The sequence below is a fragment of the Pollachius pollachius genome (assembly GCF_949987615.1).
Source record: "Pollachius pollachius genome assembly, chromosome: 3".
NCBI classification, from domain to species: Eukaryota; Metazoa; Chordata; class Actinopteri; order Gadiformes; family Gadidae; genus Pollachius; species Pollachius pollachius.
Genome location: NC_136936.1, coordinates 23820485 through 23845416, shown reverse-complemented (window position 1 = coordinate 23845416; position 24932 = coordinate 23820485). Strand labels below are relative to the sequence as shown.

Here is a 24932-nt window from a genome sequence, read left to right as displayed (position 1 = left end):
AGCTGAGGGTAGATGGGACACCCATGGAAGCATTCAATGAAGTGCATGGCCAGCTACTATAATGGGGTGAATCATAACTACTCCATAACAAGATTGAGTCTTTTACATAATAGATGAAGCCTATCAAATCATGTCATGCAAATTAAGGTCTTCTTATTTTATGGACCAAGTAGAATCAATGTAAATATCCGTGTGGATGGAATGGAGGGAGAGTGCAGAACCTGAAGTCAGGATTCGAGAAAAAGTTTTATTGGTTTAGAAAACATCTTTATTAAATCTTTCTCGATATATATATATATATATATATATATATATATATATATATATATATAACATTTTTTTTAATTGAACAAACAGTTACACTTTTTTTGAAAACAATAACAGGTTTAAAATATTGCTGACATAAGCTAAAATACAATACAAAATCTGCAACACATTTTACAAAGACAACTTTTAAACTTTTTACAAAAAGTAGAAAATCATGCACACCCCGCTTTCAGTTTATAATGTGTTAGTATTTTTTATGTGTTCTAGGGTTGCTTAAAACAAGTATATAAAGGACAATCTTTTGCAATTACCCGAGGTTTTCAGATCCCACTGCGTGTCTTACGTCTGGCCTGCCACACACACACACACACACTGGTGCACATGCACACAGCTCTCCTGCTGTGTGCATGAAGCTAACTCACAGTTTGACTCCTCTACTCCTCTACAACTAGCTACAGTAGTTTTCTCGCATGCAACTGAATGAAGATAAAATTACCTATAATTTTTGCACAAGCAAATCTTATTGAAGTGCTTCAACACTATGCTACGACATTCACACTAGCAGCCGTTTGCAGGAGCTCTTTAACGATGTCTTAGTCACACTGGCTGGGGGTTCTTAAATCCATCAGAAGTCCAAGCACAAATTCAATCCGGTAAAGGGAAATTATGGCACACGGGTTGGATAAGAAAGGTCGGGGCCAGAGTGGGCCGTCATCTGACTAACCACTGAAATAACGGCTGCCTCTGGGTTTCAGAGGGCTCATCATCCAATCACAGTTCTTAGTGTCTCCCAAGGCCCTTGTGTAGGTCTGGCAATGTGAGATTAAGGGCTAGATAATACAAAGGCTAATAATCTCTGTGGTATAATAAATAGCAACAAAAACAACAACTTTTATTACAGCCTTATTTTCTGAAAAAAAATGATCACCACATGAAGGGCTTATCGTTATGGGACCTTGCGGTCTACCTGGTCATCAAATCGCCTTCCTTTATTAGGGTTGATGACTCCCAGGTCACATTTCCGCCGAGCAAATAGAAAACACCACCTTTCCCTTCAGAGACTACCAGCCGCCCCCCCCCCCCCCGGCTCCCTGACCCAACCACCACCTTTTTCACGTATTCCACTCCTCATGTGAGTAGGGTTTTGCATAGAGAGGAGTCCAATTATTACACGCTGAGTGTTCTACAACGAGGAAATTCTGAAAATGGAAACCTTTCCCTGCTTGACTGCCTCTCTTTGTCCATTTGTTATGCCCGGGTATACCGCTGGCCCGGGCCGGCCCCAGGGCGCTCAGGCCCGTCCTATGTCTCACCGGACACGCCTGGGCCTTCCCCATTCCGTCCTCTCCCTCCTGTCTTTCTGTCTGTGTCTTTGTGTCTGACTCCGCCCACTCCCTCAGTCAGAGTCCCCGCCCACCTCCTCGTCAGTGCTCCTCTCTTCCTCTGAGGAGGAGCTGGGCTCGTTGGAGCTGGCTGTGGAGATCATGCCGTCCGAACTGTCCATCTCGAAAGACGACTGAGACACATACAGGTGGACCGCCCTCGATGGGTGGCTGGCACACGTACATTCACACACACAGGACACAGAGTGTGGTGCACACACACACAGACACACAAACACACACAGACACATGGAAACAGGCACACACACACACACACACACACACAAACGACACACGAGGGGAAGGACATACAGAACACACAGGCGTACACACACACACACACATCCGTGACACATGCACACACACAAGATTGCAAACATGCACATGAACAGACACACACAGAAAAGGGGTAAGGGCAATGTGCACAACTCACAAGGACAAGAATATGCGTCCATGAGAAGCACATGAATAATACATGCACAATCATGTCAGCACAGCACATGTTGCAATGGAAATATACGGACACACACACACACACACACACACACACACACACACACACACCAGCATGGAAAGTCGGTTAGATTCACAGACGGCACAAACAAAATTCTGCCTCAGAAAAAGTCTAAGAATTAAACTTCAACAAAACCTTGTAGGTTCAAAATTTGTGATCAATCTAAGGTGTGGCTCTATTTTTTTGCGTTGGCAGGAGAAATAATCCTATAGAGATGCTAGGCAATGAAGCCGGAGCCAGTTGACTGTGTACATGTTGGATATAACACTATACATTGAACATGTTGTATGTCATGCTGTACATTGGACATGTTGTAAGTCTTACTGTACATTGGACATGTTGTATGTTATGCTGTACATTGGACATGTTGTATGTTATGCTGTATATTGGACATGTTGTATGTTATGCCGTACATTGGACATGTTGTATGTTATGCTGTACATTGAACATGTTGTATGTTATGCTGTACATTGGACATGTTGTATGTTATGCTTTATATTGGACATGTTGTATGTTATGCTTTACATTGGAGACCACCAGCAGAGAGATCTGAAAACCCAGTAGAGAACAAAAGAGTCCCACGTACCCAGAAACAAACAAACACATTGTCCTTGACAGAGCAATACCTTGTCTTAACACACACACATCACTGAGTCGTCTTTTATAGATGGTGTCATGCAGTCTGACGTACTAAAGACAATGCAGAATTTTTTTTGAAACACAGTCTGAAAAAGACTATGGATTTAGTATTGATCAACTGAAATGTGTTTGAGACCAGTATGCTCTGTCTTATCGTAACTTATTGACTGATACACACATTATTTGATAATTGTATCATCGAAAATTGGAAAAGATAAACAAAATGATATATACACATTAAAAACATTTTTATGACTACAATGAAATGCAAGAAACAAATACATACAAACAAATGTGCCCCAGCAGGTCCAACAGTTATACTTGGTCTTTACATCCTCGGACAACAGGGAAAGTGCTTTGTATGCTCACTGCTTATCTATGAATGTTATCGATTCAAATATAAAAAATGGAGCAGGTTATGCAAAAGGAACTTCAATATTAGCTTTAGATTTCCTATGTCCAACGATAACAGTAAACCAATTTCAGTGTTTTAAAGTATACAACCTTATTGCCTACCCTCATTGTGTTAATAAACTAGGTTGAACTGGTGTGTTTGCATTTGGATCTGGATTAGGTTGGGTTGTAAACAACAACAATGTTGTTTACAACAACTGTTGATCCATATCCACAAGAAGTCTAAAACAAACCTAGAAATGGGTTTAGGGGCCGGTATAGTTAAACCAGAGCAAACAAGACTCAAAAGCCAATTCAACACAATTTAACTTTCCTTTCGGGAAAAAATATAAGGCACATAGTAGTGTGGTAAAAGTCTGTTCTGGTTCCAGTATTCTGACTATATCTACAGTGTTCTACACACACCAAGGCACCTGATGTGACCAGATAGGCTGGGGGAGGGGGGTGGGGGGTTGGTTCAGCTGTAAAGATCACGATGAGAGGAGAAGCAGGCGGTGGAATGAAAGCATCCAACAGAAAAGAGCATCTCAGAGGAACCAAGAGGGGGAGCACCACATTCCCAATCCACCCAAAAAGAGTAGAAATAAAGAGAGAGAGAGAGAGAGAGAGAGCGAGGGAGAGAGAGATACGCATTCCAATCCCTCTCCTCCGTCACCTTAGAGGCTATGGCTCTCTCCCTCCCTCCGTCTCTCTGTCCCTCGGCCGCTCTCCCCCGCTGCCCCCTTACCAGGCCGTGGGGTCTTTCCTCTCTTTGCGGGGGGCCTCCTGGTCCACCTCGGCGTGCCTTTGCCGCGCCCTGTTCTTGGCGCACCTTCTGCAGGACACGAAGACCACCAGGAAGATGACCACCAGGCCGATGGCGCCCCCGATGGCCAGCGCCAGAAGCAACAGCTCAGAGAAGGAGGCTGTGGGTGGGAGGATGGAGAACGAGGAGGATGAGTGAGCGTGACGCACCGGACCACGCGCAGCGCGGCTGGAGATAATGAAAACCTTTCATTGGTCAAGGCCCCTGATCCATCAGATACAGCACCTGGCCCTGCTCATATCGCCTGTTGCTCTGGGCTTGCTCACCGTGAAGTGAGGCCTAACCACAAAGACACAGCTTATTGAATTGATGTTGCAACTGCTTGGTTTCATAATAGGGCCAACACTAGTAACTCATTATTTAATACAACAAATATATTTTCTATTTTTAATTTTATTGCGTGTGATTTATGCACCATTTCTTATTTCTCTCAGGGATACTTAATATACAATTAGGTATCCATACTAAATAAACAACGTTTTTTTATGAGCTTTGCACAAATATCTATATCTATAAATCTACATCTATCTATTTAACTATATATCTATATCTAAATATATGTACATCTCCTGGTATTTAAAACACCTTTAGCTAGACCTAACAAAGGGTTTTCACACATGAACTCAGGTTGAACTCCTGACAATCAGGTCCGTAGATGATCCGGAGTTGCCCTTGCACGCATGTAACACACAACGGGAGATAAGCCAATCCCCGGCTCCTCTGGAGTGCCAAGGTGTCCCTGAGCAAGACGCCTCTCCCTGACTGCTCCTGACGAGCTGGCTGTCACCCTGCGTGGTTGACTCCACCGTCGGTGTGTGGATGTGTGAATGAATGGTTGGGAGTCGCTTTGGATAGAAAAAAACGTCAGCAAAATCCCCTAAATGTAAAGGCCTATACGTCTTGGCTGGAGCTGGATGCTGCCAGCGACGTCCCTGCGCTAATAAGGCGACCGTCTGAGCAGAATGGGGGACCCAGGGGCCCCGGACACGCCCTCACTCAGACCTGTGTGGACGACGCGGAAGCGGATCTCTCCGGCGTTGCCGTGGACGTCGGGCGGGTTCTTGATCTGGCAGCTGAAGGTGCCGTTGTAGGTGAACTTGACCTCCCGCACGATGATGGAGGCGTCGCGGCTCATGATGTCCCCGGCCCACACGGCCCGCTTCCTGAAGCGGCCCTCCAGCGGCGGGTACGCACTCATGTGGTAGTAGAAGACCTGGGGGGTGCAAAAGGGGGAGAAGGGGGGTGACTAGTGGTTGGGGGATGGGTGGGAGGGGGAGCTGTTGGGGTCCACAGGTGTGGGTTGGATGTTTGCTGATCAGAAGAAATATAGATGTTGTTCTAAGGACAAGTGAAGGAGCCTTTTTCTCGTCTCCTTCGATTGCGCTTCCTTCTCCCGCAGAAGAAACACACACACACAAACACACACACACACACACACACACACACAGGCACATGTGACAGAGACATACACACCGGCACACAATTACACAAACATTTATCCACAAACAAGCACACATAAACACACACACCCACACACACACACACAAACATATATACACACATACACACAGGAACATACATATAGAAGCAGGAATATACATACAAACACACACACACATCTATATATGCACACACAGAAGCATACATATACACACATACACAAACAGGAACACACGTATACACACATACACAAACAGGAACACACGTATACACACATACACACACAGGAACACACATATACACACAGGAACATACATAAACACACATGCAAGGCTGCCTACAGAAGCACACAGGGGAGGTTTATGACTCATCCACTTTTCTCTCACTAGTCTGAGTGGGTGGATGCTCTGTGACACAGTGCGGGTGGCAGATCTGAACTCTCATGCATGTGCACGCAGGCATGAGAGTGAACGCAAGTGCGCACATGCAGACACACAATGCGCAGGCACAGCCAAACACTTATTTGCGAGCACAAACGTACACACACGCTCGCAGAACTACTGCACAGAAACACAAACAAACACAAACTAACCTGTCAAATGGAAAACTACTGCAAACACAAACCTACACACACACTCATAAAGACACACACACACACACACACACGAAAACAAACACAAACCAACCTGTCAAATGGAAAACTACTGCACACACACACACAAAGACACACACACACACACACGGCGGAGGTGGCTCACCGACTCCTCGCGGCCGGGCCCCAGAGGCCTGAAGCTCCAGGAGACAGTGATGCTGTTGAGGTTGATGGAGGCCGAGCTCTGGAAGGTGCACTTGAGCCGCACGTCGGTGCCGTTGACTGCCTCCACATCGGAGGACGTGTACACCTTCATGCCATGCACCGCCAGCATGCCTGGACACACACACACACACACACACACACACACACACACACACACACACACACACACACACACACACACACACACACACACACACACACAAAAGACTATTACTGCAAACATCACAACACAAATTATTTTCTTATTTTTAACGAGGCTTGTCACCAACCGACGCCACCCACCTATTGGCTGTTTGCTATTCAAAACTGTCACTCCTTCCTCTCTATAAAAATAATGCTTACGACTTGTCAGAGGATGCTGCTAAAATGGGTTTTTCACTAAATACATGGAATAATACATGGTTGGAAGGGAGAGACCAACACTGGTGCCAGGAGACTCTTGTATTTTGGAGTGTTTGTGTGTGTAGCAACATGCAAGCAACTGGGTACTTGCCAACCCTCTGACCTTTACAGAGATAAAGACTGATGCAACTCAAAGTGGTATCAATGTTCCTATGTCAGTTGCTCCGATATCTGAAGACCGGATTACCTTTAGTATTGATATGGGATTCATAACCGCGTTTATACAACCATTGGCGGCATTGTCTTCTACCAGTCGAGGAACCTTCACGATGGCCAGTTAGCTTGGACCACAGTGGGATGGAGACGAATGGTTAACACATTTGCTGTATCCTGAGTGGATGATGATAGAGTGCTGACGAAATGACTCTCTAGATGCCAAATATATTGGCTGAAGAGTGATTGGTGCTGGAGAGCCGAGAAAGGATATTGCTAGCAATTTAGCCCCTTGGTGATGTGATGAATGGACCTCAAAATGGGAGGCGTTGATGTGAGGGGCTCCAGACCAACTCATGCATGCGAGCGTGCACACACACACACACACACACACACACACACACACACACACACACACACACACACACACACACACACACATTTAGGTGTGACACTGGAGCAAAGCGAGGAGCTATTGAGGGTCAGTCTCCACCCCGGTGTTATAGGTACTTCATAATCGGGTCATCAGGTTGAAAACAAGCTTTCTCAAAAGCCCAGCAGACCGAAAGCCTCTACCCTCCTTACAGGAGCGCTGCCTGACAACATAAGAGCAGGCTACACTGGTGTGTGTGTGTGTCTGTGTGTGTGTGTGTGTGTGTGTGTGTGTGTGTGTGTGTGTGTGTGTGTGTGTGTGTGTGTGTGTGTGTGTGTGTGTGTGTGTGTGTGTGTGGATGAGTGTGTGTGCACATGGGTTTGGCTGCGTTTAGACTGCCACAGCATCTACCGATTCCTTGTCGTCATCGGGCTATTTATAGGCTCGCCTTGGCTTCTCACTGCCAACATGCATCATCACGTCTTTTTTTAAATTCTACACACCGCCAAACATAAATTAATGTTGACCACCAGCGTCTCATCATAAGAGCAATCTCAGAGAATAGAGTTAATATTGATATAAAGAGAGAGAGAGAGTCTACGTGTTAACCCCAACCCCCCTTAATCACTTAAGAATGGGTTCAAAATGGCTGCAGATCAGCCGATAAAATGTATTTTATGGGCTCAACCCTTGGCCCAGTGGCCGGGCCTCTATAGCTTTATTCACCACACCCTCTCACAGACATATGGCTCTGCTACAGCGCGAGGGTCACCTCCCATGTCTGAGTAAAAGTATGCACTACAGACGCATGACATCAGGACGCTAGAGCCACCCTGATCCTCAGACACAGTCACATTCAATGAATCACCAAATACTTCCATGGGGATCTTGGTTAAATTTTGGTTCATCCATAAACCATTCATTTATTCAGTGAACCCCCCCGAGCTGTGCCTTAGCCAAACCAAGGACCAGGGCTTGTCCAATGCTCTCCACTGGATCAAAAGCAGGCAAACCTAGTGACAGCAAACGCTATCCATGGGGTATAGTGTAAAGTCTGAGGAGCGCCGAGGCGAGTATTAGCTGGGGAAACATCAGAAGGGGTTGGGTTCGTTGGGCAGCATGTATCAGCCCACAGAGTGCTTCCTGTGGGCTGAGATGGGAGGGTAGACATGCGGTAGGGTGTAAGTGTTTGTGTGGGTGGACGTCCCATCGCCGAGCCTCGACAGAGCTCTGCCAGCCTAATGTGTTTTAAACGAGTCTGATGAAACATGGGAGGAACGGGCGTGTGTGTGTTTGTGTAAGAGCGGGAGAGAGGAGGGCAGGCTGTAGATATTACAGCAAGAGATACCACGCAACATGGGCAAATATGGCAAACTAACTAATCTGTCGTGCTTCACCCACTCTGTACGTCGTGTTCACTGTCCTTCTTGATTCTCGCTCTGTGTCTCTGTCTTTTGAGAGGTATACACACAGGCCATCAAAGGCGGAGCTGACTGCCAGCCGTTAGTATATTCATTAGGAAGATAGCATCAGGGCTGGCTGAACCAGAGACCATGCTAATGAGCTGTCCTGCAGGACGTGGTGTGTGTGCATGTGTGTGTCTGCATGCGCAAGTTTGGAGTGTGCACGTGTGTGTGTGTGCGTGCGTGCGTGCGTGCGGGTTGGCAAGAGAGATGAATCGGACGATAAAGCAAGGAAACCGCTCATGTGCATTACACATGCATAGACACTTGCACATATATGTGTGTGTGTCCAATGTGTGTGCGTGGGCATGTGTTTGTCCATGTGTTCTTGCATGGGAATAGTACACTAGCTGGCTGGTAAGGCATCAATCACAGAGAAACAGGCTCTAAGCATCTAAAGGTAGTGGACACACAGAGAAAACGTGGGAGAGGCAGTGGCCAGAGTGTCTCCTAGCGTCCACAGGACAGCAGAGATGGATGAGTGATGTTATTAGCTCTGTCGCTTAAGGAGAACTAATATACTATAAACTTGGGGAACATCAATTCTCTGTGAAACCAGACGTGGAATGTGGTCCGTTTTATAGCTACTCCCACTCAATAGAATAGTGCATTAACACTGTGGTCGTGTGATTCTGTGATTAATACATTTTTATAATAAACGACCCACTGCAGCGTTCATATCAATGGCTCCTCATCTCAAACTCGCTCACGGCTCTATTAGCCTGTGATTCGATTAGGCGATGCTAATGCGGTACGAACAACAACCCTAAAGAATCAACAGTGCTGTGGAAACAATGGACTTGCACGATGTTAGACGCGCTGATTAGTGTTCGAAACAACGGCTCCTTCCGTTCCACAGGCTATTAGGAATTTAGGTTAATTAGAGCTTTCTGGAGGCAGACTAGATATATTAATAGAGCGAACAGTCCTTCCAACGCAGTGTGTGTGATTACTGTAATGGGTGCCCCTCCTCAAGCATATAGCCCGCGCTTAATGATTATAAGAAAAAAAGTCTTAAATGTAGATATATGTGAGTGTGTGAGTGTGTTGTTGTACACATCGTTGTCATTACCACGGCTATTAGCAGATAACAAGCGATAGTTGGAATGGGCATGGGAAGTTCAAAGCATCCACATGTTTATTAGGTGAGTGAGGGATTAGTTGGGCCTCTTTTTTGGTTCATGGTGAAGGAAAGCCTGGATAAATGGAAAACGGCTAACCTTGATGTCAAGGAAGATATGAGAGAAAGAGACACACAGAAAGAGAGTGAGATAGGAGAGAAAGAGAAACTGAGAGAGAGAGACAGAGACAGAGAGAGACAGAGTGAGAGACAGAGAGGGAGAGAGAGACAGAGAGAGACAAAGAGAGAGACAGAGAGGGAGAGAGAGGAGCAAGAGAAGGTAGTAAATAGATTGAAAGAGGATTGATAAGTGGGAGAGCAAGTGATTGTGAGTGATTAAGTAAGTTAGCAAACGTGTGAGCGAGTCAGTGAGCGAGCAAATGACCACATGAGTGAGTGTGAGTGATTTTCGGGGAGCGTCAGTGAGACTGGAAAGACGAGTTTAGCGAGAAACTAACTAGAAGAGGAAGATGGAGAAACAGGCCAACAAAGCGAGGGACTTATGGTGTGTTCCAGATGCCTCGTACACCACCCGCACGTTGCGGGTGGTGTACAAGGCACGCCACAGAGGCACGCCCCCTTATGGTCATTCCCACTCGGGTTTTGAGAGCCCACCGAGTTCAGGGAGGTTAACCTTACGACATTGTAAACAAAGAAGGCTCTGCCATCTTTGTATGAGTGTATTTTCTTTGTATTTGTACCACGTTGGTCATTTTAATATTGATTTTAAATGCTCTTACACAATTGATTACATTGCTGCTTTATCCGGTCACCAATTTATGCATTGCACGGACTTGCTGTACGTGCAATACAATGTAAAGTTGTGTTGTTTGTTTTCGAGCTGGTTTGCTAAAGAGGCCAATAACAATGACTAGCTAATGACTCACAAGGACAAACAGAAACGCTGTAGACTGCTGAAGAATATGTCCCGCCTCCGAGGCTCCTGGTTCCATCGGTTGAATGTCTATGGGAAAAAACATGGGGTTTTTGAATGATTGTACATTAAGAACTCTGTAGGTGGCGAAGAAGTAAAAGCTGCTCACGTTTTGAACTAAACACTCTTTCCATCTAGATTCCACTTGGGTTTTGGATTGTCTGTGCCGTTAAAGTAGCATTTATAAACGTTTACTACTTACGGCACAGACAATCCAAAACCCAAGTGGAATCTAGATGGAAAAAGTGTGTAGTTCAAAACATGAGCAGCTTTTACTTCTTCGCCACCTAGAGAGTTTGTTATGTATGATCATTCGAAAACCCCACGTTATTTCCCATAGACATTTGACAGATGGAACCGGAGCCTCGGAGGCGGGACTTATTCTTCAGAGGTCTATAAGTGCTACAAGCCAGGATATGACGTCACAAGAACAACTCGTGTGGGTGGTTTACAAGGCATCTGGAACACACCATTATTCTCCAGTAGCACTACCCAGCCTCTTACCAGATCCTCGCTGAAAATAAGTCGGCCACATTTTTTTTCGCGCACGTCTGTCCATTGCCGATCATGCAGTTAACCAGGCCGGTGTTATCCCTGTTTACATCCTGTCTGGCAAGGAGGAGACCACACCCTAGAGCTCCAGACACAAAGCTATCACAGCTCATTAGGGCCAAACTATGCTTCCCATGGGGCCTAGACCAGGACGAGATGGGGGCTCGAGATGAGACCATAAGACCCCATCAGCTCTGTGTGAAACCACGGGTTCTGGTGTGAGTATGAATGCGCTTCAATATTACCACATTGCCCCGGCTCCGGTTATTCCGCCTAACTGTCGCGGAGGGAAGGATCATGGAATGGACACGTCTTCCTGCCATGTACAGTCCATTGTTTGGTGACATGTCTTATGGCCCTTAATATCCGGATGTGTTTCATGCATCGCTTCCTGTACGCACAACATTTCCTTTTGGGATGTAAAAAGGGACCCGATGACATGAACTTCTAGCAGTTAAATATCTAACGGCAGCATCCCTGGTAACAAATGTAATTCAGCCTCTTGGCTAACTCTGAAACATTAATATTTAAGTGTGAACTAAAATGTTGATTGATGCGTACTTGCCCAGCCAAATACATAGTAGATAACAACATAAACACGTGTGTGTGTGTGTGTGTGTGTGTGTGTGTGTGTGTGTCTGTGTGTGTGTCTGTGTGTGTGAAAATCTTGTGTCAACTAAAATGTTCAATTTTCGCAAGTAAAAGACCATAACATGTCTTTACAGTCAATCAAAAGCAGCGTCCCAATCTGGTTTACCCATTGCCGAGTACAACCCTCTTGGGAATTGTCCAGAACAATCGCCTTGACGTAGGTGGTTTTGAGTTATGATATCCATCACTTATGCCATACTAATGACTAGTTACTGCCCATTGTGTTTGGTCGGGTGGGTGTTTTTGTGGTTGTTTTCGCACATTCATTTGTCTCCAATCGTGAATGGACTAAGCGATTGTTTGTCATTCTGGGTCCTTTGCGATGGTGCCAACCCTGACCCTATTCATCCATGTGCCCTGGTGTCCGTGGTTAGACTTCACCTCCACTGAAACAACATGGCTCAGCTGTCGCATCGAGAAGCAGCCTGGGTATGTACAAATCACGTTTTTCCACATGCCAATGTTTCTATACACGTCACAAACGGCCAAATAAAAGGGACTATTAGGCAATACATCACAACACACGTTATTTTGTTCTTTTCAACAAGGCTTGTCACCAACCGACGTCACCCACCTGTTTGCTATTCAAAACTGTCACTCCTTCTTCTCTACATAATAATACTTAAGTCAGTGGCTGTTGCTATAATAGTTTTTTACTGTGCACACACCCACTTAGACACACAAGTGCGCACGCACACACACACACACACACACACACACACACACACACACACACACACACACACACACACACACAACAAAGAGCAGTCATCTCTTTCTGATTTGCTAGTGTTGGCATAAGTCCACGTTGTCCTTCAAAATGTACAATCCATAACAATAAGGTGAACTCACTGAACCCTACCCCTCACTGGGCCGTCTGTCAGCGGTCTGTGGCCCAGGCTCCGCGCTGCAGTACGGGCTGGATTTTGTTAGCCAAATACTCCACTTATTAGTTGGTCTGCAGCTTAATAATTACAAAGTCCATTCATATTGGATAATATTTGCATTCTCTGAAATTGATCCACGTTATGGTAACGTGGAGCATATGGTATATTCATCATTTGAATACATTCCCTGTACCTTTCACCTTTCTTAGATGGTTGCCGTTATTTTGCAATATTTCTGCTCTTTGATGAAGACATTGACACGGGAGGCCAAGCTGACTCTGGTTAACACACCAAACAACAACGTTACCAAACACAACTCTAGTAAACACACCCAACAATAATGTTACCAAACACAGCTCTAGTAAACACACCAAACAACATTACCAAACACAACTCTGGCAAACACACAAAACAACAACGTTAAAAAAAACAACTCTGAGGGGTATTCCACGAACGGAGGTTTAACAAACGCAGAGTTAACGCTGAACTCTAGGTTGATTGACCCTGTGCCAACTAAACCAGAGCTGTCGGTTCCACCGCACGGGTTATGCATTAGTTCAATCAACACGGGGTTGGTTAACACAGGGTTGTGCGCGTCCACGCCAAACCTATAAAGATGTGATGTATGGATCATGGAAACCCTGATCGAAATGGCGAAACGGGCCACTTATTTCAATGAAATGGAACTCCAGGTTCTCCTGGAGAGCTATGTCGAGGAGAAGGACATTATCACAAGAAAAAAGAACGCTTAAGCCTCTGCAACCCAGAGAACCAAAGCCTGGCAGCGGATCACTGACCGCGTGAATGCGTAAGTTACATGTCAAAAGCATGATCCTTAATATTTGAGCCATGAATCTATTAATATCCAAGTAAAGCATTCTTAACGTTCCTACCACATAACCCTTTTCTTCTAAAAAATATGTACTCCGATGGCTCCCAAGCGGATCAAGTAAAACTTAAGTATAAAAACATCATAGAAACTGGTAAGCTTTTCCCACCATCGTATTGGTATATTTTGTCAGTACAGCATTTAAATTGTCATACCATATTTGTCACTCCTGCATTTAAATATGCCCTTTTTTTTAAAGCCAATCGTAAAAAAGGCTGACACTCGGCAGACTGGATCTGGCCCTCAAATTGTCTTGACCCCGGTAGAGGAGCTGGCAATAGACATAAATTCAGGGCGCCCTGGCATGGAAGGGGTACCTGGAGGTACCTCCTCAGAGAGTCAGGGGCCATGTGAGGGTACCCCACTGGTTGAATGTAGGTTTTTCTGTTTTTCTTGTATTTTAGATTTTGTTTGTCTTCGAAGTAACACATGCAAACAGTGTGCGTGCCACAGAGCAAATGTTCCGAATGTTTTTTTTGGTAACTGGGTAGAAAACCTAAAAGTGACAATTCATCAACTTCACAGATCAAGATGGATTAATGCTTGTAATGGAGCAGCCGGCTACGATCGCACAGTGGAGTTCTCCAGTGGATGTAAGTCCGTTAGGACTATTTTATACTTTCTGTTGTAAGCGCCTCTCGGCATACTTAGCCAATATTGCTCTTTATATGGTAGGAGGCCGATGAAAATCTTGGTCTGGACGTGGATGGGTCATCTGAAAGGACTAAGATGCGCTCAGCATCTCCAACATTATAGAGAAAACTACCATTTGCAAAAAACGGAGGGCTACGCAAATAGTCTGGAGTGAACTGAGGCCAGGTCCTCGATTGGTAGTGTTGGCTATGTAAGGCTGGAGAAGGCTAATTAAATATATTAAAGATTTGCGCGAGAATCTATATATCTCCAGCAAAAAGTCATCCGGATATGGCAAGATGTCGAGCCGTGGTCTTATTAATCGCTCCTGGTGGATTGCATGTATAATTTGCGCTCCGATATTGCCTCTTATCAAAAGGGCATGCCATTGTAAACACATGAAATCTGCGGTGAACACGAGTTAAAATACTCAAAACCGGGTTATGTTCCAAACTTAACCTGCGCAAAACTTGCTCCGACCAGGTTTGATTCAGAGCATATGTTTCTATAGTAACTAACATACCGTGTTCATTTTGGAACGGAAAACCTAGGGTTACCGCAAACCCTGGGTTAGCTTACCCGGTTATGTGGTAAAACCGCCTTTGTGGAATACCCCTCAGGTAAACACACCAAACACAACTCTAGGAAACACAAACAACAACAACGTTACCAAACACAACCCTAGTAAACACACCAAACAACAACGTCACCAACCACGACTCTGGTAAACACACCAAACAAAAACAGTACCAAGAAGAGACCATTTCCATCCAGAATACGGTAGCTGGTCAAGCCTCCCTAATCCAGCCTCTCTTGAGAAAGGGAGGTTTCACTTCAGGTCACCACAAATCTCCGGGGACGACCTTGGCCTCAGGAAACAGTGTTTCCGCGGGGGCCCTTCCTCTCCTCGTTACACCAGGGGTGAGACAAATGGTGTGCGGGGGGGGGGGGGGGGGGGGGGGCCCGGCGAGGAAACCTGAGACCTGGGATGCAGAGCATTCAGGAGGAAGCACTCATGGCCGGCCATTACCCCATCCTCCACGGGGGGCCAAGCAGAGCCCTCTTCTCTCCATTGTCCAGCAGAGCCTTTCTCCTCCAGTCAAAGGCTCCCTTGTTCGTGTGGAAGGTGTGGGGGCAGAGGGGGGGACACGAGGGGCTGGGTTCACAGGTAACAGTGTGTGTGTGGGGGGGGGGGGGGGGGGCAGGATGAGCACCCTCAGTGCAGTGAGAGCGGGGTGGGTCGATGGGACGGGAGCACAGAGGGGGGGGGGGCGAGGGGGGGGGGGGGAGTGGATGGCGGATGGCGCCTGAGAGAGATGGAGCCCTCCCCTCCCCTCAGGGGGGTGTACAGTTTCTCACTCGCCTTCCCATGGCTAACAACTTTGCCATTAAGAGGACTCTACCTCACACACACGCACACACACACACACACACACACACACACACACACACACACACACACACAAACCCCCACCCCCCACACACACACACACACACACACACAGGTCCTCTCTTTTCCATGCAGACCTAATTGTGATTCATCTGACAGGGGGGGGTCACCGATTTAAATCCATCAAACTACTCCACCAACTCCCACCTCCCAGCTGACTCCCCAGCCCCCAGCGGCCCATCACACCACCACTGCTTCAAAGGACTACTGGGTGTGTGGGGGCATTTTACACATAGAATGTGCCGACCCCCGACCATCACCATCGCCAGCGAGGCTACGTGTGTGTGTGTGTGTGTGTGTGTGTGTGTGTGTGTGTGTGTGTGTGTGTGTGTGTGTGTGTGTTTCTGTATCTGTGTCTGTGTGTGTTTTCTGCAATAACTCATGAATGGCAGAATAAAGCAGTAAATCAAGTCAGAACAAACAATAAAAGCACACAGTGCAACCCAATACATCACATTTATATTGACTGGGGAAATAGAATAACTGCAATATATTTATAGCAGTTTTATTGCAAAAAAATGAATGACTGCTGTTTGTGTAATATATAGTTAGTAGGCCAATATTACAACATGGTTTTCATCTCAGTGATGCTATGAAGAGCCAGTGGGATATTCAGTGGTCATAGCATAATATAAACTACAATATTGCTGAAGTCTAACTTTTAAAAGTAATAGCAATACATTTTATATTCTCTCTCTCTCCCTCTCTCTCTCTCTCTCTCTCTCTCTCTCTCTCATTAGGATGCCTAGCTGTGCGCAGTACCATCACATTACTGGAATGAGGAGCGAGCATGATGACTAAAGTACTTTGTCACTTCATATAAGATGGAATAAAGGGATCACCTTCCCAGACGGTGTTCTGACTGAGTGTTCTGTTCAACGTAGGATAAGAAGCCATGCAACGCAATGTGAATGATCAAACATGTAACAACAGGTTAAATACTTATGTGTATTGGGGACACATTAAAGGTGCATTCCCATAGGAAATGTTAAGAATCAGACCCTGCATTTCCTGCATTCTGATGAATTTGTATGCACTGATTTGTGCCTTTTCTGCATCCATGTAAGGTGACATGGTGTCTTTATTTATTTAAGGGAAAACACAAAATACAGACATCAAGTGACAAACTACATTGCAGTATAAAGCAGTTCTCAGTATTGCTATATAAGGCAGTTCTCAGTATTGCTTTAAAAGATGTATTATCGTGTTTGTGCGCGTGTGAGGTTGTGTGTGTGTGTGTGTGTGTGTGTGTGTGTGTGTGTGTGTGTGTGTGTGTGTGTGTGTGTTAGACGAGGCCATTGTTAGGTCTATCGTAACCTTTTGTTCAAAATAAAAGTCCTATGCTTCTGTCATGTTTTTATTGAAGGGGGGGTGCACATCCCCTATGTCAACGGTTCCTGACTGCCTCTCTCAGCCTGTCCCCCCCCCCCCCCCCCCCCCCCCCCCCCCTCCGCCCGTCAGCTGCTCAACATTTTCCTAATTCGTCTTTTTCAAACTTTCGCTGGAACTGTTTATACATTTTCCCCCTCGAGACGCCCGATATGGGCAGACCGCCCGTTGGCCATGTTGGGATGTTTATCTTATTCTCTTTTATCCAAACAGTTTCAGAAACATGTAGCGGGGCCAGAGGAAGAAACACACGTGCACATTAGGGTGCGCATAGAAATACTTGCGGCTCGGGATGACATCTGTAGCCACATTTTACAGCAGAAAGAAACGGGGGAGGCGACTGATAAACAAGGCCAGCGTGGCAAAATCTTGAAGCACCCATTTTCCAGCATATTGGCTTCGCATGGTGCACACAAACACACACACACGGGGGGGCGCTAGAGCGCATGTGATGGAATAGACGTGTTTTGCTTGCGCTCCTCTCCGATAAATCGAGTTTTACAGGAAAAAAGACTATTTATTGTACAATTCCCACTTTAAGTGCTGCTTCGTACTTTTCTACCGGCACCGAAACAAAATGACCCGTAAAAAGCCGAAAACTGACGCTGAAAACCCAGCTTCTCCGCCAGCCGAAGAGGGGGCTAGCGGCGGGGCATCAGAGCTAACTATGCTAATGGTGGATGGTACCCCTGACTTGACCGTCATTCTCACAGCCATAAGCGACATGAGCAAGAAGATGGACGATGAATTTCAAGCCCTCTTCAAATCACGCAGGCTACCCTGAATGAACACGGTCAACGTATAGCTACGGTGGAAGAAGCGAGCAGTGACCACGATACCCGGCTAACTCTCCTAGAGCAACAGGGGCTACGGCTAGAGAATGCTAACAAGTTTCTCCAGGACACAGTAATTGATCTCGAGGCGCACTCTAGACGCCAAAACATAAAAGTGGTCGGGCTAAAGTTGCAGGTGTTCGCCCCAGGGAATTTTTCGCCAGCTTTATTAAAGATTTATTGGGGGCAGAAAACTTCCCGAGGCCGATAGAGGTTGACCGAGCATAAAGACTGGGAGCACACCCGGCTAACGACCCCGCACGCCCCAGAGTCATGATAGCCAAGATCCACAGCTACCGGCTGAAAGAACAGATAATGCGGCTGTCACAACAAAAATACCCGCTTTCCAGACCACCTGGCGGAGATAATGAAGCGACGCCAGCTCTTCGAGGATGCAAGGAAGAAGCTAAGAGATGCAGGCCTGCGGACCGGATTCATCTATCCCGCTCGGCTCCGTGTTACCCAGGGCACCGACACATCGATATTCACTACCCCGGAGGAGGCCAAGAGATTTGCCGACAACATGCCGGGCAGGCCGGTGTCACCAGTGACAGTCTGCTAGCTGGCTAATATCGGCTAGCAGGCTAACTTTGGCTAGTGGATCTTCGGACCAATAACTGGGTACCTTTGCTCTGTTCATGTAACACTTCTTAACATTTACAGTCCTAATATTGATGATGCTGCCTTTTTATCACAACATCCTGATCTCGGATCATGCCCCAGCAGCTATTATTCTTGAATTTAAGAGATCCAAGCAGCGAGCTAATTGGCGGCTACGCCCTTTACTGCTCAACGACGGAAGCTTTTTGTAAATACATGTCGGGAAAAATCACTGAATATTAAGAAACCAATGATACCTCAGATGTCCCTGAATCCGCCTTGTGGGAAACTTTTAAAGTGGTCATGAGAAGTTATATAATTTCATATGAAGGGTCTTTAAAGAAATCTAGAGAAAGACGTTTAAAGGATATTGACTTGGAGCTCTCATCGCTAGAGACTTTATACAGAAACACAAATAACCCCCTAACTCTGAAAAATATTCTTAGTCTTAAATACGAGTATAACACTATTTTAACGAGTTGAGTCAGTGATCAGCTTCTCAGACTTAAACAACAATATTTTGAATTAGGGGACAAACAACATACTTTGCTAGCCCGCCAGCTCAGAGGGCAACAAGCCAGCAGATCCATACATACAATAAAATCTAGCAGAGGTGTTGCTTTAACTGACCCGAAACAGATAAATAAACGCTTTAAGGAGTATTACAAGGAGCTGTATGAATCTAAAGCTAATGGTGATATTGATGCATGGTTAAAAAAGCTAGACATACCAAAACTAGACAGCGCCTCCCGCGAGGCCTTAAACTTTGAACTGTCCCCTGCAGAAATCACGGACGCTATTAAATCGATGCATAACGGCAAGAGCCCTGGGCCAGATGGTTTCGTGGTCGAATTTTATAAGAAGTTTGCGGACCAAGTAACCCCGATCCTGTAAAGATTGTTCCCCCACTCAACCGAAGCGAAAAAGCTCCCACCAACACTGTATAACGCAAAGATGTATCTCTTGTTGAAACAAGCCAGGGAGGAAACTAACCCGCCCTCATATCGACCAATTTCTATGCTTATCTTGGATTTCAAAATTTTCACAAAAATTCTGGCAAACAGACTAAACGAGCTTGTAGGATCCATTATACACACAGATCAGACTGGGTTCATCCCCAATAGGTTCTCATTTTTTAATGCTAGAAGAGTCTTAAATATTATGTATAACAAATTTGACAGCTCTTCCAAACAAGCTGTTTTGTGCCTGGACGCGGAAAAGGCTTTCGACCAGGTTGAGTGGGGGAACCTGCTCAAGGTGCTGGAGGAGGTCGGTCTTGGGTCCTCTTTAATTTCCTGGGTGCGTTTAATATATGCCCATCCCACCGCCTCCATTCAAAAGAACCAGGACAGGTCCACACCCTTCGCCCTTCAGAGCAGCACGGGTCAGGGCTGCCCCCTCTCGCCACTCCTCTTTGCGTTGGCCATCGAGCCCTTAGCTATTAGCAAAAGAGGGCACGCACTTATAAAGCCAATTACACTAGGTGGGATGGACCATAAGATTTCTCTGTACGCAGATGACATCGCCATCTTTGTATCAGACCCCGAGAGTTCCGTCCCTCACCTAATCCAGCTAATTAATTATTTCAGCGAAGTCTCGGGTTACACCATAAACTGGCAAAAAAGTGAACTCTTGTCGTTGACAGCAGATCTGGACCCGACGTTCCTAGCCAATACACAGTTTAAAACAAATTTGATCAGTATAAAGTACCTGGGCATTAAATTATCTAAAAATCCAAAGACTCTTTTAAAGATCAATTTCATGGAAAGGTTAAACGAACTAAAGGAGAACATAGAGAAATAGAGAACATTACCGATCTCCCCAAAAAACTTCTCTTACTGCGCTCCTTTTCTCTTCCCCCAGACTGCTTGCCTCCTTCAGAGGAGACCACTTTTGAATTTTGAACCAAATTAGGAAGGCCTTTGAACTACCGAGCACGTCCATATATGCCCCAATCTGGCATAATCATGCCTTCCCCCCATCGTTCACAGATTCAGCATTCAGAGATTGGAGTCGGAAGGGAAAAGTAACAGTAGAAGACCTTCATTTGGTCACTTTGCTTCATTTGAGCAGCTAGTATGAAAGTTTCACTTTCGAAAGCTCAATTCTTCAGGTATCTACAGCTAAGAAATTATGTGAGACAAAATATACCATCCTTTGAGTCCTTGCCCGCAGATGATTCATTGCCCAAAATTTAGCTGGGCTCACCGGAAGCTAAAAACCAGATTTCATCTTTTGTAGGAATATTTTTAAACCAGCAGGACAAATCTACTTTAAAAATAAAACAGACCTGGGAAAAAGACTTAGGCATTGGAATTTCTGACGATGTCTGGGAGGGAACGCTAAAAAGCATAACACCCTGGTCTATAAACTTGAGGGTTTAGCTAATTCAATTTAAGGTCACACTTAGATTGCACTATTCTAAGGTTAAACTGCATGACATTTTCCCAAATCTCTCGTCTTATGTAACAGATGTAATATCGCTGAGAGTACACTTGCTCACCACTTTTGGGACTGTCCAAATCTTTACAACTTTTGGTGTCTGGTATTTCAATGGTTTTCTACTGTTTTAAATGTTTCTTTAACTCCTGATCCTGAAACCGCGCTCTTCGGACATTCCACAACCTTGGAAGAGCTGGACCATAATGCTCGCACAATCCTGGTTTATGGCATGGTAATTGCTAAGAGACGTATTCTGAAGTTGTGGAAATCAGATTCAGCGCCTCAGTTTGACACTTTTTGCCGGTGTTTGTCACACACCCAAATCTCTCGTCTTATGTAACAGATGTAATATCGCTGAGAGTACACTTGAGAGTACACTTGTGACAGTTTGTCACACACCGGCAACTCTCAGAAATTCGTCGCCATATGGAACCTAGTGCTGCAGCACATCAAGGACTGAAATATCTGCCCCCTTAGTACCACTTGCCCTGGTGGGTACCTCTTTTGAATCCTGCAGTGAAGAGACTATTATAAAGGACATGTGAAATTTGACCCAAACTTTTTTTTTTTAAAACCACTAAAATAAAAGTTAAAAAAAAGAAAGAAACACACACACACACACACACACACACACACACACACACACACACACGCACACACACACACACACACACACACACATACACGATTTCGTAAACTATAAATACTGCGTATCAGTTTATAGTCGGCACGGTACAAACTAAATTAGTTCATAGCTCAACGGCGAGGTCAACCCGATCCCAGAGAACATCTTTCTGCTGAGATTGAAGCGGATCGGTTTCCTGCTCTACACAACGGATCACTGGCAGCTCTACCTCCCCCTCCCCCCCTCCCTCCCGGGCCCCGCCCCGTGCTGCCGACACAGGGAGCAGTCCACCCTCCCTGGGGAGTGTCACTAGACAGCTGGGTGACGGTGTTGACCTACAATGTGATGGAGATTAAAGAGGTGTCGGCAAAGACACACCAAGTGATCCGTCCTGGTAGAGCCGGTCAGCGGGCGCATCTGTAGGCTCAGCAGGAATCCAACAACTGGTTGGTTCTGTAGTGTGTGTGTGTGTGTGTGTGTGTGTGTGTGTGTGTGTGTGTGTGTGTGTGTGTGTGTGTGTGTGTGTGTGTAATATTATTGTTGTACAAGAAAAACAGCGTCTCTCTCTCTCTCTCTCTCTCTCTCTCTCTCTGTTAGAGATAAAATGTAGAGAAGGAAAACCTGAAAGGCAGGACAAGCTAACACATGTTACGCTGAAGGCCCAGCGGCCCTCCTCCTCCTCTTCTCAGCCGTCGATGGCAGACTCCTGGAGAAAACCCCAGCACAAATAAACAAACATTTATGCGCGCGTGTGCGGGCATTCTTTGCTTCCCTTCGAAAGGAAAACAGCTTTCCTCAAAGCTTAGGCTGACGAGCGTTTGTGTACACTTCCCCGACTCTGCCAGCCGTTAAGTCCCTTTGTTTCACTAGGTGTACCCACGTGGTTTACATGGGGAAGACGGCCCCCACTGTAAATGGAACAGCACATCCAGTGGGACACAGGATAGACAAACGCTCTGATATACACAACAAATATATGGTAAAATCCAATGACAATCATTTCATGGAATCGTTTAAGTGTCCTTCACCGATTGGCAAACTCAAACTCAAACTCAATAGGGACTTTTCGCAACTGCTGAATATTAACCAATGTAAAGCCACAATCGTGCCGTTGACCCCCTCGCTATCTGATTCACAGCGGAGCGGTCTTCTATAGACCAACAGCCTGAGGCATGCATCAGGTTAAACAACGAGATCGCTTATCGCTGGGAGAAGAGGACCCTATCGATGATGGACATGTTCAATCAATATAATCCACTTAGTGGTGCAGATTAATTCAAGGTTAGGCTGCGTGGAGCCGGGCTGAATGAATAGCCGATGGAGAGCGGCGCTGATTCGCCGATTGAAGTTCTGCAAACCATTAGCGGTGCTGTTTGGGGAATGAGATGAGTGGCCACTCTTTATACCCCGCCCCCCCGGGGGTCTTTCCTGTATTGACCTGGTAAATGATTGCCAAGATCCGACGGACATTTCCTAAACAGTGGTGGGACGATCAGGGGAAGCAGGTGGAGCTTTGAGGTGCTCCCCAGACCAGGGATACAGGCACACGTTCAAACGACAGGAAACCAGAGCAGGGTGAAGCGTACAGAGGGAGAAAACAATGCAGCCCGGGCCTGGTGGCGTCCAACACGGTTATTAAGCTGTGTAGGCGCCGGGCCAGAGGAACGACTGCTTTATAGGTGTGGTATTGGGAAGGATTTAGAGCCAGCCCGGGACCACAGGGCCAAGGCCACCCCTCCCCATGACGCACTGGAACACTTGAGGACCTGGGGACAGGGTCCCGGCAGGGCCGTCCACATGTCAAGGCTATGGTTCATTTTGACCATTTGATAATGGACATGCTGTTGGTTTCCTGTAAGGCCTTGGTGACTTAAAGGGAACTCCATGATGTACAGTTTAGTCCTACTCCCAGTTCTGGAAGATCTGTGAATATCTATATAGAAAATACATTCCTAAAAACTATTTTTACTTGCGATACCTGCCTCTCAAATATCGTTCCAAATTTTCCCAAATGGTAATTCATGATAAAAAATAAAAATATCCATTCAAATATACACAAATATGTATTCTGAAGCAAATCAAGTAATCATTAGGTCTACATTAGGTCACATCTATGTACTGGACGTAGCATTCAGAGAGTGACACGTACATATATCGTTATATTTTATTTTTTAAAGGAACATATAAACATATTCCCACCACCAACCCGAGGGGGTCTCACCTGAGCCTGCGAGTCCGTAGACGACAACCAAAACGAGGAGTTTGGCGCACATTGGAGAGCGTCTGTCGACGGGCGTCCAGGGGTACAAAACAAGTCTGCGTCAAGAACCTATGGGTGTCTGTGTCCCCACCGAAAACACCCCAAACGGATCCCCCCAAAACCGAAAGTCCTGCAAAGCGGGGAAGCACAGAGACACAGAGAGAGCGAGAGAGAGAGAGAGAGAGAGAGAGAGAGAGAGAGAGAGAGAGAGAGAGAGAGAGAGAGAGAGGTAGAAGTTAGGTTGAAGTTGTTCCTGAAGTAGACGCAAGCCCCAGCTCGCCGCTGTCCTCCTCCTCCTTCATCACCGCCCTCCTCCCTCTCGTCCGGGGAGGGTGGAGCGCTCACCTCCACACAGACATGCAGTCTGTCCGTGCACAGAGGCGGACGGCGGTCAGACCAGTTTTGCCGTCGAAAGTCCTCCGATGGCATTCAACTTGTAGCTTCAGGGTTGTTACGCAATACCTTATATTTGTATTTGCATGAAGATTAAGTTGCGTTGAGTGTTAAAGTGGATCGGAATGCATTGTCTAGGTTGTCTGGGTTGATTTAGTATCATCATATATCAATGCGTCATCAAAAGTTGTGTTAGAAGCAGGGTGGGTAAGAGGTGGGTTTTATATTAGGTCAGGTCGTAGTCGACTAAAATCTCTGCAACATCTAACGCTAGTGATAGTGATGATGTTCTGCAGCCTGCAGGGTGTTCGGTGAGACACTGGTGGAAACGTGCGTAAAGCTCTATTGAACGTGTGCGTGCATCCACGTATGAATGCAATTTGCCTACACGTGATGTCGTGAACTATTTGCAATCATTAAACATCGCCATTAACTAGGAGATATGCGGGAGGAAACGATCAACAAGGAACTCACCACGCACCTGGGCAGAATCTGGATCACTTCTAATTTCTTCCTTAATCGTTAGGATCCTCAGCCATACACTTAAGAGCAGCCTACCGTCAGCCGATGATTGCAGTCAAATGACTACCGCTTTGAACCACTTG

At 46.0% G+C, this 24932-nt stretch overlaps 1 protein-coding gene across 3 annotated transcripts; it reads right to left on the bottom strand.

The window, feature by feature from the left end:
• Nucleotides 1-306: 306 nt before the first annotated feature.
• LOC307073041 (myelin protein zero-like protein 2) lies at nucleotides 307-24893 on the bottom strand. Of its 3 annotated transcripts, none has more exons than XM_079732713.1 (6): nucleotides 24809-24893; nucleotides 23896-24064; nucleotides 6220-6389; nucleotides 5024-5234; nucleotides 3944-4121; nucleotides 307-1820 (listed from the first exon to the last, which is right to left on the bottom strand). In XM_079732713.1, exons 2-6 carry the CDS (start codon nucleotides 23945-23947, stop codon nucleotides 1664-1666), a joined length of 768 nt encoding a protein of 255 aa, XP_079588839.1. In that variant the 5' UTR covers nucleotides 23948-24064; nucleotides 24809-24893; the 3' UTR covers nucleotides 307-1663. The 3 variants fall into 3 exon arrangements, with proteins under 3 accessions (XP_079588839.1, XP_079588840.1, XP_079588838.1); XM_079732714.1 differs by having other exon boundaries at nucleotides 24802-24817; XM_079732712.1 differs by lacking the exon at nucleotides 24809-24893 and having other exon boundaries at nucleotides 23896-24323.
• Between the last annotated feature and the right edge of the window lie 39 nt (nucleotides 24894-24932).